This window comes from Larimichthys crocea, chromosome XVII (genome assembly GCF_000972845.2).
Source record: "Larimichthys crocea isolate SSNF chromosome XVII, L_crocea_2.0, whole genome shotgun sequence".
Classification (NCBI taxonomy): domain Eukaryota; kingdom Metazoa; phylum Chordata; class Actinopteri; family Sciaenidae; genus Larimichthys; species Larimichthys crocea.
In genome coordinates this window covers 315,806-332,346 of record NC_040027.1, presented here as the reverse complement: position 1 = coordinate 332,346, position 16,541 = coordinate 315,806, and the positions used below count along the sequence as shown (strand labels likewise).

The following is a 16,541-nucleotide window of genomic DNA, read 5'->3' as shown; positions in this document are numbered from 1 at the left end:
GAGGCTGTTGTTTATCTTTTTCAGATGAAGCTGTAGAAAGTGGCTTAAAAATCCCAGAGGCCAGCATCTCTCTCACATGTGAAGCCTGCCAGTTGATGTTTTTTTGGCTGGTAAAACAGGCTCTACCTTAGAGGTTGTTTTCTTTTTGTTTTATTCAAATTTTCAAGCATCGGAACTCAAAAGTTTCTCTCCTTTTGCTAATTTAGACCTATTTCTAGACCTAAACTACACCAAGTGATGATGGATTTGCTCATGCCTTTTACATGAAATTTAAATTTAAATTTAGTGTCTTGTATCAGATTTCCTGTCACAGTTTAGTTCTAGATATCAATTTGATACCAAACATAAATCAGTTCCACTCTAATCCAGAGAGATGTTGACTAACTTCAGGCTTTCATACTGTCTATCGGTCCCAAGCAATTTGTAACAACTTGCTGTGACCAATCAGTATTAGTAAACTTGAGGACCATATCATCGTTTAAGCGGTTTCTCTTTTCTAAAAACCTCTGCTCACCAAATCAGCATGAAATGTAATACCATTTGCAGTGTGCAGTCTGGGACTTGATAGGCAAAGGGGGCGAAAAAAATGTTTTAAACGTCTGTGAGTGTGTTTTTCTTTCTGCTGGCCTTTGAAAGATGCCAGTTAATCTGCTTACTCCTTTAATTGTGAGTGTAGGGGTTGGGCCTCCTCCCAACCAAAATAAGGCTACTGATCCAGAAGTAAAACGATGACCACCACAGTTATTCCTTCCTTTAGGTTGTGCAACCCCCCCCCCCAAGTCTTCTTTAGCCACCCCTCATCTCCTCCTCCTCCACCGTACCCTCCCTCTGAGGGAAGAAAGCTCTGTGTTCTGACAATAGACATTTTTTGCCATATGTTGGCTTGACATCTTCATCAGGTTCACAGCAGGTTACCTTAGTTAACTTTCACTCCACTGCCTGATGGGATTTTCTCCCTGTGTTTCTCCAATCGGCCCAGGCTCAAAGTCTAGACGGCCTCTGAGGCAGGGTCCTTCCAGCCCTGCGTCCACAATGGCCGTATTGTGGATGCTTAGTAGCGGTAGCTTCCTCCCCGTTACAGCGAACAGGCCAGTGCTAAAACAATGCTTTTGTCCGAGGGCATACAAGGGGGGCCTAATCCACTACATACTGTGAAATAAATCTCTCCTAAAGATGAGAGAGCGAGCGAGAGAAACGGAGTGAATGAAATCATTGCCAGGGAGGTTAGAGTGCAGCAGTTTAACCCCTGGCCAAGAAACAGGGAGGAGAGGAGGCAAAGGGAGCGAGAGAAAGGAGGAACAAGAAGAGGCAGGCGCTACATCCCTTCATCTCCGGAGCACGGATGGAGGAGAGGGTCTGCCGGTGGCTTTAACAGCCTCTCTTCTCACCAGAGGAGCTGCTGTTCACCATATGGGATTTGGCCTCTCTTAACAAACAGGCCCCCTATTCACTCACAACACACATTCAGTCGTTCATGGAATAAGGTGAAAAAATGCCTTTTTTTTATGCCTTTAGAACATTGGATGGCCATAAGGGGTTTTAAGTCTGCGTTTGATTCACATAGTATAGAGAATTATAAACTAGAGGCTTTTATCTAAATGTGTATTCACGCTGGATTTAGGGTTAGGGCTTTTTGTGTTTTTACTGGAATCTCTTAAAGCCAGAGCCATGCATTCAGGCGAGCTGTTATCGAGCTGCTATGGTGATCCTATATGCACATACATGTGGGTGTATTTCATGTTTATCATATGTTTTCTTTCTGTACTTTACAGGCTACTTTTCTAAAGCTTTATATCATTCAAAATACAGAGGCAATCTGGGTTTTACTTTTTTTTTTCTTTTCTTAGTTCAGTGACAAAATGGTTGAAGTTGAATAACTCGCTGTGCAGCAGTGCTGGGCAGTGTGAGCTTTCTGACACACTGGTGTTATGCGCCAACATTTTCTTCCAGCCAGCAGCATTAGGGCAGCATTAGAATGACATCCTCTGCCAACAGATTCTTTTTAGCCTACTTGGAAATCCCAAGAAGCATAGATGTATGCCAAGATGAAGATGCCAGCATTTTTCATTTTTAGCCTACTTGGAAGTGCCAGTAGACATAGATTTATGCAGAGAATAGAAAGAAATGAGGGATGAAGGGGGTAGGCTTATTTCTCTTTTTCTCTCATGTTTTGGTGCACACAAAGTATAGCTCGCTAATTTATTCTGTTTAATCCCATCACGTTTAATGATCCACCTGAGCAAGTAGGAATGAAGTGGTGTCAGTTGAGAGAGGCTGAGGTCTACCCCCCACTCTTAGGCAATCCATCCATTCCTTCCCTCACCTCATCCTTCCTCCTCCCACTCCTTCCCCATTGCCCTGCTCTCAGTTCCCAGTACCCTTCACCTATTAACCCCCCCCTTCTCATCGCTCACTCTTCTCCTCCGACTTTTAAAGACAGGTGTCTCAGGAATAGCCAAAACATTGATTTTTGACCATCTCTACCACCACCACCACCACCTACCTCTCCCCAGTATCTGTGTCATGGCTCAGGGGCTTCCTACATGTTGCCCTGATTGTGACTGTTGGAAATCAGCCATGCTTGAAGCCCTCAGAGATCAATGGACATACAACCGTACAGTAAATATTCACTCCTGAGCTTGCTGTGTATCTGTAAACACGCATGTATACCGCGAGCACACACATGCACTCTGCAGACAAAGACCAACGGTCACTCCTTGAGCTTGTTGTCGCATTTCCCCACCTCCATTTCCTGGGGTGTGAATGGAGGAATCTAACTCTGGATAGGTGATTTCAATTCAATTCTCACCCACTAGATCTGTTTACGCTGCAGCAGGGTGAAATATGCTATAGGTCGTTTTCTCCTTGTCACTCAAGCTGCCACCGGTGTCACATCAGATGGGCTGTTTTTATACAGTTTGCAACAGCTCTTTTCAGATTTTGTCAACTGCAAGAAATACAATAAACACATTTTGAATCCTTTACATTTTGGGGCTTTAAGAGTCTGACATCTAACAAATCAATATATTATGCAGGCAAGCCCTGATAGTGTGGTTTGCTCGACTGCTGTATGGCTAAACTGGTAGTTAGGCAGATGTATGAAAGAACAGGAAGTGGTTGATTAGTGTCAGCTGTAATTCATTTGTCAGCATTTCTTAAACCATTACCTGACCTAAGTGCCCATGAACAAGGCACTGCATTTTTACCCTTCGTGGGTAAACATTGTTATCTGCTGCTGCTGCGTGTGTGTGTATTTTTTTTTTATGCACTCCACTGCATGCCATTGCTGGTGTCTTCCAGAACCCCCCCCCGTCTCTAACTTTGTCATATTTAATTGTAACGGACAGCTACCATTGTCTGTTGCATGCAGAGAATGTTTTACGACCTTGTGAGCAAGCCAAAACATTTATACAATGCGCTTGTAAAATCTGCAGCCTGTGTTTTGAAAATGCCCAAAAAAGTCCAAATCCACAAGAGCTACAGACAGAAATGTAGTTACTGTGTGTGTGTGTGTGTGTGCGTGCGCTCATGGCTGTCCTGAATCCGTGCCACGCAAAGTGGCAAGTAATGAAAAATTTTGATGACATTTAAATTGAGAAAATTACGATCATGTCATTTCCACCTCAAACATTTTTTATGTGCTGAAAAGAAAATGGTTCAGTGCAAGCTTTTTTTGTGCATATTTTACAGTTGACATTGGTATTGCAGTATGCAGAAATGAATTGTCATATTTTTTTTTTTTTGGTCAGTGTCTTTGTGCTCTACCCTGTGTGTGTGTGTGTTTTTGAAGAAGGGGAGGGTGGATTAACCGGCGCAGGATCTGTCATGGTGACATTTGTGTCCCCTGGCGGAGCAGCAGGGGTCCTCTTCACCTCTGTAACCTTCAACTTTCAGCCTTAACCCCCTTCAGGCCCCCTCTTGCGTCCACCACACGCCCCGAACGTCCAAAGGGAGGGGTGTACGACGGTAGGAGAGTGAGGGAAAAATAGAGAGGGGGTGCGGAGAGAGCTGCAGGGGAGGGCGGGTGGGTGAAAAGAAAGAAAGGTTGTGGAAGGAAGAGAAAAAATTAGGCAAGCATGGGGAAACGGAGAGAGGTGAGAAAAAGGAGTGGAAGTGGAGGGAGGGGGGGAAAAAAACAAGAAAAGACACTGGAAAAGATGAGCAAGTGGTAGGGGAAAAAAACAAGAAAAGACACTGGAAAAGATGAGCAAGTGGTAAAATGATTGGCAGAGGAATGTGGAGGTGGAGCAGAGCAGAAAGAGCCCGTAGGATAGAAAGAAAAATGCACACAGGATGCAGACGAAGGAGGAAATCTGAACGATAAAGGAAGGTGTTTGGTAGTGCTCTGAAGTTCTCAAGTTCTGTGTGTTGTCACAGCTCACTATTTTCTGCCTCCTGTGCTCTCTGTATTTATGCTTCTCTCTCGCTCTTGCTCTACACCACTCTCCCTACGTGTGACTCCACACAGAATTGAACATACTGGAGTCCACACGTCAAATATGTTTTAGCTGACCTTGAGTTGGATCTTATATCAGTCTACTCTTTTGAACGTGCCATTCCAGCTCCAATGGACTGTAACTTTGTTTTTTAATTTCTCTTCATCTGTTCATACTTGGTATTTAGTTATTTAGTTTTACGAACAGTGAAAAAGTATTTAATTTATTACTTTTAGGACTCTGGGAGAAAGCTAGTGTTGTAATTGCTGGTACGAAAGATAAATTAAAGGCTAATAAATGCACATGTAGGATACAGCCACACATACATTCGGTGCTGTTTGTTGAATGCACTCTGTTTATAGACCTTTTGCACAGCAGACATTTTGGCTTGTTATAGCAGCAAAAGCGCAGGTGTAATCGATAACATTAAAAACGACTGCATTAAATTTAGGTGACCCAGTTCCTTCCAGGGTCCTTGTATTGTGTGTGCCGGCTCACTGGCATAACTCACCGGGACTCTTGATGGAATTAAACCATCATTAATGAACCTTGTTTCACGTGTGCGTTTCCAGCACAGCGAGTCAAGAAGTGTCAGAACTTGATCTTGATCTTCAGGCGCACTCCTCTTGTCTGTAAAGTCAACATTGGTTCAGCTGTGACCATGAACACTTTTTACAGTGCTGTTGAAGCCCCCCCCCCAATTTCCTATTTTCATACCTGGCACACCTGACCAATCACTCCAGAAAGTAGGCAGCACTGCCAAAAGTTATAGACATTAGGCCCCCGACCCTTTTTCCTTCCGCAACTCCTGTCCCTTTTCCTCTGTCCTGTATCACACTCCAGCAGCAGTTCCCATCCTCTCACCCAGTAAATCAGCATAAAATAGCCCTAACTGTGGCAGATCATAGGGTAGAGAGAAGAGGAGGGGAGGGGGGTTGGTCAGAGTTGAAGTGTAAGGCTTTGAGCTCTGCTACTTTTTTTTTTCTGTGCCTCTCTTTTCAAGAAGGGGGCCCATGAAATTATCCAACAGGATTATGTAAGGCATGATGGATTCTGCTGCGTCCTGTCATCCGTTTGTCCATTGTATGCCTCTCTCTCTCAGGCAGCCTGGTGTGATAGCCATGAAGCTACTCGACACATCGTGTGTTATTGCATGTCCTCATTACTAAAGAAGTGTTTATCTCTGGCTTCATAAATGTCTAAATTAATCTTTTGGGGCATATGGGCAATAGAGCAGAATCATCATTGTTATAATGGTCCTACATCTATCAATTAAGGGACTTTAGTTTATACCCGATAAACTCGACGCTCTTGTTGTTTTTTCTGCTGTCAAAAGGTTTGGTGTTGGAAGATTCACTTTCTCTCAGTCAGCTTTGTTTAGGTAGACGTGGGGGTGTGTTCATGAGCATGTAGGCCTTTTGTCTGTCCATGACAGTGAACCTGGCATGTGAGAGCTCGTCTCTCAAACCCTTGCTGTTCCTGCCGAGGTCACAGGGTGACCTTGGAGCTGTGGAAGCCATGTTTACCAGAGACCCCTGTGTTCAGGCTGTGTCTCGGTGGCTGCCTCCTTTCAAACACATGCTATTAGTCTGCTAGAAGCGAGGATCACTTTTTAGTTTGGTTTAGTTATGTTGCAAGCATAACACTAAAGACATAGTAGCAGTTTATTAAGCTAATATAGATGGTTGTTTTATGCAGTTTGGTATATTTGATGAACTTTACAGCTATAATATGCTTTGAGAGTCGTGCTGATGTATTTGTTGTGCTCAGCGTCTTCATTTATGAAATATGAACAACCTGTTAGAAATTCTTAATGTCTAGGCTGTTTAGCTCTACAACTAATGATTATTTCACTGTTAATCTATCAGTTCTTTTTTTGATTAATCAATTAGTATGTAGTCTCTAAAATGTCAAAAAGAATGAGAAATGCTCATCACAGCTCATCAAATCAAAGCCTTTTATCTCAAGATTTTTTATTTAGTCTGATTGGCTGCCGAAAACCTTTTTAAGTATTCCACTTGTTATTCCATTTTTGTAACTTTTAACCCAGTTAACATTCCTTATTTTTACTCAATAACTGACAGAATTAGAGTTAGGGGGATGTATTAATCAATTAGTCGATTGGTTAATCTTTCAGCACTCGTGTTATTTACTGAGAAAAGCAAAATCACAAACGGCTGTTATAATGATTTTTAGGTGACGTTTTACATCTCATTAGCAAACAGCTAAGTTTGTATCAATGTAGGAATAATTAAGCAAATGAACTGGAGTATGTGTTGATATGACTTTCTTAAACGTGCATGATTTGGTGTATAATATAAGCTATCATATCTACACTGAGAATATAGATTAGCATATTTACAGCACATACAGCCGAGACACACTCTCTCTCTCTTGTCTTTCACTGTGCGCTACTGTGTGTGTGTGTGTGTGTGTGTGTGTGTGAGTGTGTGTGTGTGTGTGTGTGTGTGTGTGTGTAAGTGAGTATATAAGTATAAGCGTGTGTGTGTGTGTGCATGCACAGACTCGCAGCAGCCACCCTTGCCCCCACCCCTCTCATTAATATGTATGTGTTCTGAGGCAGCTAGCGAAGACGGTGTGTTTCTCACCCGCTGATTAATGCTGTCTGTCAATTACCTCTAGATCCAACCGTGCTGTGGAGCTTCCCCCAGGACCACACAGACCAGGTTGGAACACACTCTGCTTTTTCATTCTCTCTCTCTCTCTCTCTCTCTCTCTCTCTCTCTCTCTCACTCGCCAAATCTCTCCCTCGTTCACCGTTACAGACAACCTCTACCTCCTCCTCTCCCATCTTCCTTCCTTGCCTAATGCCCTCACTCACCCTGCCATCCTGAGGTAACCTCCCCCAACACCTTTCACCACCAGCACCACCACCACCACCAGCACCAATCTCCACCTCATCCCTATCCGTGCCTCCTCTCCTCTCACTCTCTCTCTCCTCCTCCTCCTCTTCTCTGTCTCTCTCTGTCTCATTGTACGTCTGTTGCTGGTAATGAAAAGCAGTGAGCAGGTCTTCAATAACCGACGAATCAGTAATTATCATGCAGCCGTGACAGGAATGCACACCTCTGTTTTCCCCTTTTTCTCTCTCTCTGTTTGTATCTCATGCTTCCTCTCTCATTGTGCTACCCTGTCTGCTTCCTATTGTTTCACATTTATAGCATTATTGGGTTAATTTTAAATCTGAAAGCAAAATCTGCAGCTGTTTTGCACTACTTTTCCGCACACCATGTTCTTCCTAAACTAGTGCCGAAGAATCCCATTTTTGATAAAGACATGATATAAAAGATGATTAAACAACCTGGGTCTTATTTTTGTATGTTTGGTTATCATTTTTATTGATTGATTGATTGATAATAACTTACTTTTACTTATTAAAGAACGAGCTGAGATCTGGGAACATGGAAACATTGTGACAAGAAAGAAACAGCTGACTGATTACAGGTTGTAAATAATCCCACAGATTATCTAACCTACTTCATTTGAAGTTCCCCAAATTTCCGCTGTGTTCCCCCATTCACAGATGAGTGCAAGTACAGCAGGCCAAAGTTTATCCAGGAAGTCTGTCTATAACCTATAATGGATGTTTTATATTTTATGATTCACCTTTGCTTTGGCTCAGAATGCACGTATTTGATTTGGCAGATTGGTATCGAAGACACTGACCTTTTTATTAAGTGGGTCGTGTATCAGCCGTGAAATAATCGATCCACATTAAACACAGCTTCTTTATTGATAAGATAAGAAAGATTCTGTGTTTCATCTCAGTCAGATTCATTCAATCACAACAGGGTGCCAATTAAATATGATTCCTAAAAGTTCATTGCAGCGAGGTATACAGATTTTAAATTCTGGAGAAAGGGAGGACTGGGACTCGTTCGGTACCTGGTTTTGGTCGATTCACTGAGTTAGAAGTCCAGAAATTTAGCAGGTAAAAAAGTTAGAAGGGTGCATATCTTGTTTTCACTTCCAAATAAGTTTGCTCAGTCTGGGGGTTTGTTTGACCAGTCTGTTGTCTAAATGCTTGTTAAATGTTTATTGCCCCACCTGACTTCTTTTCAGAGATGTTACTCTGGGAGTACAGTTCTGATAGAATTCATGTAAAAACAACAAACTAAACAATTTGTTATGAACCCAAATTATCTTTTAAATCACAAATCTTATCCGCTGTCTCAGGGGGACAATGGGCATACACTTAAAAAAAAAATCAAATTTTATTTAATATTCATTTTAAAAACTTCCTCTTTACGCCACATCAGGAGGTTGTTTGTTATTGCTCTCTGGCTTCACCGTCAAAAAACAACAATCAAGATCCAACTTTATGACTTGATGACTACTGCTTTATGCTGCTGTGGCTTCACAGGCAGTGTGTGTGTGTGAGAGATTTTTGTACTGTCAGTTAGTCTAAGGATGTCAGAAGATTTGACAGGAAAAAACAAGACATGCAACATATTGTTTTTGTTCCAAGAGTGGATGTGAACCAAGTGGCCACAGCACAAAACAAGTCCTGGAGCAAATCACTGGACAGATGACTACAGCAGGCCATCAATGGACTGAGAGGTGGAAAAAAATGAGCAGAACAACGAGAAAAAGACAATATGCACATAGGCTAACTATCTCTCAACACAGCAGCCGAGCCAGTGAGTTTAAACAGCTCTCCTGCCTCTCTGATCCACTTTGAGGAATAAACGGGCTTGTAGAAAGATGCTTCAGGCGATGTCTGCCTGCCCCACAAGAACCAGAGCGTGCTATCAGAGTAAGAGGTAGAGGGAGTGAGGGAACAAGAGTGTGAGCAAGAAATTACAGACTTACAGAGGAAGGAAGTGGAAGTGAGGGAAAAGGAGTAAAAAGATGAGCTGAATCCAAGAGATGAAATAATAATAATAATAAAAAAAGGCAGTGTAAACATACTGTATGTGTTGACATGGGCCTGTCTCATCCTTCTCCAACATGTCTCTGTTTTTAGCCCCCCAACAACTTTACTTTTCTTTCATTCTGTTGTCGACCAGATCGTTTGTGTGGATAAGATGGCTCTTAAGATGGCTAGTTAGCGTGCTGTGTACAGAGGGATTGGCCCTTTCCCCTGTATACATAAAGGCTGTATTCACGGGCCTCATTACCAGGATTAGGACTCCTTTCCTCCTTTGTGGGGCTGAACGCTGGAGTCCTCTGTAGCCACAGTCTCTGTCTCTTTCTGTGGCCCGAGCTGGCCAGCATATGGCAGCAGCAGCCAACAGTCTCCACAGAGGGGCTCAGAGCTCAGAGCAAGGCCTCCTTTTGTTTAGGCCGTTATTGTTGCTCAGCGTAATGACATTTGTAGGCCGTAGGATCGGGGTGGAGGGGTTAGTCTACCCCAGGGGAGAGGGGGAGAGAGAGGGAGACAGAAATGATAGATGGCGAGTGATTGCAGTGTGTTTGGGGTGTTGCAAGGACGATTAGACAGACAGGAGTGTGGATTATGGAAATATGAATTGATTTTTTTTTTCTGTGCTGTGGTAGAATAGAAAGCTCAAAGGAGAACAGACTGCAGGCTGGCTGGCACGCCGGGGTGGTGCTGGGGAAATGTGAAGTGAGGCGCTCTCTCTCTCTCTCTCTCTCTCTCTCTCCTCTCTCCTCTCTCTCTCCTCTCTCTCTCCTCTTTTTCCCTCCTGCTCCCCCTATTCCTCCCTCAGCCCCTGAGACTCATGATGCCCTGGTCATCCGCAGATGCCACTTGGATAGAGAGGGAGATGGAGAGATGGGAAAAGAGAGAGTGAGAGGGAGGGAGGGCAAGAGAGAGGTGGCTAAAGCATATATTTGAATCGCAAGAAGGGCTTTTTTTTCTCTCTCTCTTTTTTTTTTTTTTTTTTTTTTTTGCAAATGAAGCAGACAGATGGAAATCTGTCCGTTTCCTCTCAGATCTCATCCCAAAGTTGTGGAAAAAACAGCAGACAGAGCACACACACACATACACACACACACACACACACAACACACATACATGCTGTCTCTCTCACACACACAGAAAATGGTTCTGCCAGTTAATTCTAGCTAACCACAGTGTGGTGTATAGAATGCCCACTTCTGTAGAGAACAGAGGATAATATGATAAACACTCAGAAAGTTCTACAAACAGGCGGGTTTGAAATCTTGTATAGACTGTGAGCAGCTCTGCACTGTTTAAAAATGTTACTCATGCAGATACACCCTTCTGCAAAATGCAGAACTTCTTTGCCTAAAACTCTAGACAAAATCATCTTTTCTCAAAGTTGATAGGCTCCAACACTACCATTTCATTTATGTATTTATTTTGTGTGTAATATACTTGTATCTTTGTCTTTCTGTTTACTTATTTAGTTAGCTTTGGGCTGTCGTGATGTCAGAGCTAAGAATAGAAATACCTAATGGGGTGTGGCTACAAGCCTGGGAAACTCTGTGTACTTCTACCAAATCCCTTACCTGCCAAGATATGCATTGGAAAGAACATGTTTGTTTGTTTTTTTAATGTTTTTTTATATATCCTAACTAGAAATCCATATGATCTGGGACCCAGTACTCATGATGGTGGTAATATGGATCAACATTGGTTGACGGTGGCCACGTATTTGGTATTGCAATAGAGAAAGTGGGACATTTAAAGTCTGTGTAAAATACATGAAATATGTTGGAAAATAGTTGCTGAAAACATGTGAAAAGACTTTGATCGATACATTACTGAAATGTGGAGTCAGAGGTTAAAACTGTTTTTCACCAGTTTTCAGGTCCAGTCCAGGATTTTTTGGGCGGTCCTAAAGGGTGGCACCCTGAGCATACCCCTGCACCCCTAGCAGAGAGACAGAGATTAATTCATCTCAAAGTTAGTCATGTCCTCACCTTAATGTTGAGGATTCTGAGTTTTAGTACTGATGTCTCTATATTTTGGAAATATACCTAAAAGTTTGTGTGAAAGTGATATCTACCTCCTGAAATCCGGGCTTTATCATAGACCCTGTCACCTATCTATGCTCAATGGACAGCATAATGGATGAAATGAGATAGTTACTCTGAGGAAATGGACATTCATTATTTCACATTCTTTACTTGCATATCATTCATGTACATGCACTCACACACATACACAGAGAGATAACTTTGTCTTTGCTTTCTTGGCCTTATCAGCGTTATGCGTCATTCTGGTTCAACCTCCTGTTAAACTTTTCCCTATCTTTCACTCTCTGTATCTAGACCTGTCTTTTGCTGTTTCATTCTTATAACTCTTTCTTTCTTTCTTGCTTTCTTTCTTGCTTTCTTTTTTGTTGCAGTATGTCTGTCCCTTTAGCCTCTTTGCCATCTTGTGCTACTTACTGCTAAATCAACCTTCTTGTTACACTAAAGACAATGTTGCAGGAAACTGAAAATCAAACATAAACCACATTTTTTCTGCCAGCCTGGTTGCGGCATAATATCCAGAGAGAAATAAAGGAAATACTTAATTATGAATAGATTTTACTGCAAGGCCTTCTCTCAGCTGTGAACTAAAGTTGATGTTGACTCTCTATGGCCATTCCACACATTTTAAGAGGGAACCTTTGATCTTCCTTCTGCATACTGCATGGAGTTGACCATATTACATGCTGTTTTTCATTCATGCCAAGGCCATAGTAGGTGTGATTTGATCCTAAAATGAAATATCTGTGCTTTGATATGAACATAGACATTGCTATATATAATCAGCTTGTGATATTTATTGCATTCCAGGCTGGATGTACCTTTTCTGTCTACATAAGTAATTTTCTTATGACTTCATACATTTCCTAGTAGGCCTTTTTATGAGCTTGTTGGTGTATTTGGAACATGTAGGTGGTGAAGAGAGCAATCAATGTAAAAATAATTTCCCCCAGTTGGGTCACAGATCATATTTAAAACATGTCATGAGTTATGCTACTTAACGTTTTGGATCTTAGGTGGAGTAAAAGTGGTATCTTTTCTTCTTCGATGATGGTGATTTCCGTGTGTGATTCTTACAGCCTGGTAAGACGTTGGACTGATGCCAGCACCTGACAGTAATCCAGTTGTTGTTTTAGATCCTTGCATCCTTGTTCCTTGTGTGACGTACTGACGTATGTCATCTGCTTTTGGCAGATTAGACATTAAGAACAAGGCATATATGGCGATGTCCTAAACCTAACTATGTTTCAACAGTTTTTAATAGATTTTTCTCTCCTCCGTCTTTGTGCTTATTTAGTTTTAACCGCTGTCAAGTTTTTTGAGATGCTGTGACTTCTGGCTAAACTTGACTTATTTTCTGTTCACGTAGTTGTGTACATCCATCTCTGCTCAAATGCTCAGTGTGTCATCGGCCAGACAGGGAGAGAGGGAGGGACAGACAAAGAAAGAGAGAAGAACAGAGGCGGAGGGTCTCTGGAGGCTTCAACCTCGGCAACTCTGAGTGTTGCTCTGACACCATGCTCCATCAGGACAGGCTGCCTGACATGCTGTGATTGGTGGCCACAGCTCTGGACCGGTCCTAGGTGGGGGAGGCAGGAAGGGGGACTCTTTGGGAGAGAGGTCGATTGGGTGGGTGATGTAGCAGTGGTCTGAGGGATGGACGTAAAGGAGTGGAGCTGGTGGACATGATTGGTGGCTCCAGTCTTGAGGGAGCTGTGCGTTGACCCTGAGGAGAGGAGGAGGTAGAGGGTGAGAGCGGTGGTGAAGGAGTCAAGGTTGGTGTGCAGAGGTTTGGTAGCAGGGGGCCAGATATGCTAACTTAAAGACAATGATACGTGGCACTCAGTTGAAACCGTGTATAGCACACGAAGGAGTTGAGTGAACAGTATCAGAGAAGAAGTAGAAGTAAGAAAAAAAGAGGTGGAGAATGGGAAGAAGATGACGTTAAAAGGCGATTTATGGCAAAAAATGGTAACAGGGAAGGTTGGCTGGAGGTGAAGAAATCATGAGAATGGAGAGGTAGGGAGGTAGAAAGATAAAGGCAAGGTGAGAGGCGGGTGGAATGACAAAGTGAGAAAGAATTGAAAAAAATATGGAGGACAGTGAAAAGCAGCGAGAGTGAGTTAGTAGCTTGAAAGTTTTAGAAATGTAGTGCTGTGTTTGCATAAATCCAAAAATGTACATATCTTTCATACATTGTGTGGCCTCAGTGTCTACAAACCCTACATAAAACACCTTCCTCCCTCCATCCTCCCTCCAATGATTGTTTAGATGTGAAATAACAACAATAAGTGATATAGTAGGTGAGATCATCAATGATAAATATACACTACACGGTGAATTTTGTGTAGGCTGAGGGGCATTTGACAGAGAAGAAAAAAGTACAGCACTTACGTCAGACCAGTCTTCACAAGGACAAAGCCGATGTCCCCACCCCAACACACCCTCTAAAAGGATAGGCGACAGAAAAAGTAGTGATGTTTTGTGGCGAGCTGTTGAAAATGAGCATATTTTGTCAGCTCTTTGGGTGCTGCTACAGCCAGCTTCGTGAAGGCGCAACAGCGCAGCACAACGCGTGGCAAACTGAGATGAAAAAGATGGAAATTCATACCTTTTCTTGTGTTTGTGTGTGTGGAGAAGCATGGGCCTAAATGTGTGTGCGAGTGTGTGCATGAATTTGTGTACGAGTATGTGTGTGTGATGTCTCAGTGTGTCACAGGGTCTCGTCTTTCCCCTTCACTGCACCCTGACAGCGGTGTCAAACAAGGCCTCATATGATCTGTGTATGTCTTTGAGAATATGTGTGTGTATGTGTCTGGGTTGATAGTGTTTTTATTCTTCTTTCTAACCCCTCTCACCTCAGATCCCTCGGGTGTTCCAGGGTCTTGCCTAATGGACAGTCTCGCCCCGCTAAGCTGGCCTTTGGCTCGGGCACTGAGCTGGACGCCTAACTAGGGCCCTTTGTTGCTCATGGGTCCTGATTGCGCTGACCTCTGGGCTGGCTTCCTGGGAGAAGCAGGGTGGTGGAGAAGGAAGAGGAGAGCAGTGGAAGTGTTTTTACGCCCCACTGCTCACATCTCTCTAGTATAGCCAGTGACTGGTGAAAAGAAAGCAGTGGTGTGTTTTGGCAGTGGAGTAAAGAGATGTTGGCTGCTTGTGTTTCCCAAACTGCAGGTGGATTCAGCTGCAGATGTATCCATCCTACAAGTGTTATGAGCCAGTCCAGGGTGAATTGTACAGTAAATGGAATATGGATGTGTATTAAACTACTTGGTCAACAATTAGATTAGTAGAGTATTAGAAGGAAGACTTCTCGTGAAAACTGAGCTCATGGAGCCAATCATGGATTTTCTACCATTCAGCACACTGTGTTTTTGTTGTGTGTACAGTGCAGTAAAGTTGGGCTGGACGATAGATAAAGATGACACTAAAAAAAGTTAATAAAAAGCTAAATTTAGTTTTATTCAAAGCATATCTTGATTTGAGGTTTTCAACATCCAGGTATGTAACTCTGGTTGTGGTCTGTTTGAAACCGTCTCTGCGCACATGGCTGCAGTATGGGAACAGAGATTTTAGAATAGGGAACAGGGAGGTTGTCAGTCATGTGGTGAAACATTGTTCCACCTTGTTTTGTTTCATAATGAAATCTTGAGTTCTACATCCTCCTTGTTTGGTGAAACATATGCAAATTGGACTAGCTGCAATACACCTTCTCCAAAATATATATTAATTATATAATTATAATTATATTATAATATATTATTTGAATGCTGCCAAACTCAATCAGTGTTATGGCTGCGCTCACAGAGAAGAATGCATTCACACTTGGAAACAGGTTGTCTCTGTCAACCAGGAAACTCATATTTACGGTATCAGATGCCAGACTTACCCTAGCCACATGCTGCTGTTGCCAACAGAGCTATCACACATATAACGATGTGGCTTAATTGGCGTGCATTTCTCCTTCACTACACTCGCCGATACATGGCACAGCCAGCAGCCACCAGCCAGAGACAGAGATAGAAGCAATGGCAGAACAAATAGGGTGTTGTGTAAAGGATGGAGAGAGGGAGAGAGGGAGGGGAAGGAGAAGGAGGTAGAGGAGGGCGCAGCGATGACCTGACCTCCTCTGCTAGATTTCATGTACATCTGTCAATGAGACGTCCACAGCCAAATGTTTAGGAGCCAGTGGTCCACTGCTGCTCCCCTGCTGAGCTTCAATGTATACATTCTTTGTGTGTGTGTGTGTGAGTGAGTGTGTGACGCCATGTGTTAGAGGCAGGCCCACATCAGGGTTCATACAGTCGAGCTAAGCCCAGTGGGAGCTGAAAGCTTAAAGAAGGAAATCCCCCCCCGGCTGCTTGGTGCACACACACACCCACACACACACACACACACACACACACACACACTCACACACTCACACACTCACACACACTCTCTCTCTCTCTCTCTCTCTCTCCGTCTCTCTCTCAATCCCTCCCACCCCTCCTGGCACGTCATTAATGAAGCCCCGTGCTTGTATGTTTGGGGCATATGCAGCTCTCTTGGCCCAACACTACAAGTGTGTGTGTTTGTGTGTGTTTGCATTTGTGTGTGTTAGGGAGTGAGACATCTCCCCCTATCACATGGTAATATATTCAGTAGAAGATCTCTGCAGAGGCATAATACTGCCGCTCTCCCCTGTCTGAGCCCATCTGTGATACGTAGAAAGGACATCAGCAGGACAGGTTATTAGCACTGGAATAATGCACACTGTTATTGTTGACGCCACATACTTATTCTCCAAGCAGTGTGCCCCCTCACCCCATAACATAAATACATCCATTGTGGAAAAAGCATGAAATAAATGAGTGTAATACAAAGGCTGGCATGTATACTACCCTGGTGGAATGTTGTATTGGAGGTGACTCATTAGCAGCTGATAGCCAGGGAATGAGTTTAGGGCTGGGCAGTGGGGGGTTAAGGGGATGTTATCCCTCTTGTTAACACGAATGATTGAATTCATCCTACCTGTGCATTATAGCCTAAAGAGGAAAACATCCAGCAACACTTTACATACCCTTATTAAACTTGAGCAAGGACAACTCTCTGGGTAAATTCAGTTTCTTCTGGGATGCTAATTTTCCAGTGATGTTTCCATTTTAGTGTGTGCACTGCAAGGTGTTGAGGCCACAG

At 43.1% G+C, this 16,541-nt stretch overlaps 1 protein-coding gene across 2 annotated transcripts in view; it reads left to right on the top strand.

The window, feature by feature from the left end:
• dennd1b (DENN/MADD domain containing 1B) overlaps window positions 1-16,541 on the top strand; it is a 104,334-nt gene that overhangs the window by 15,344 nt on the left and 72,449 nt on the right. For both annotated transcript variants that reach the window (XM_019272363.2, XM_027290475.1), the window contains exon 3: window positions 7,080-7,123. In XM_019272363.2, the coding sequence (XP_019127908.1) occupies window positions 7,080-7,123 (44 nt within the window). The remainder of the gene's footprint in view (window positions 1-7,079; window positions 7,124-16,541) is intronic.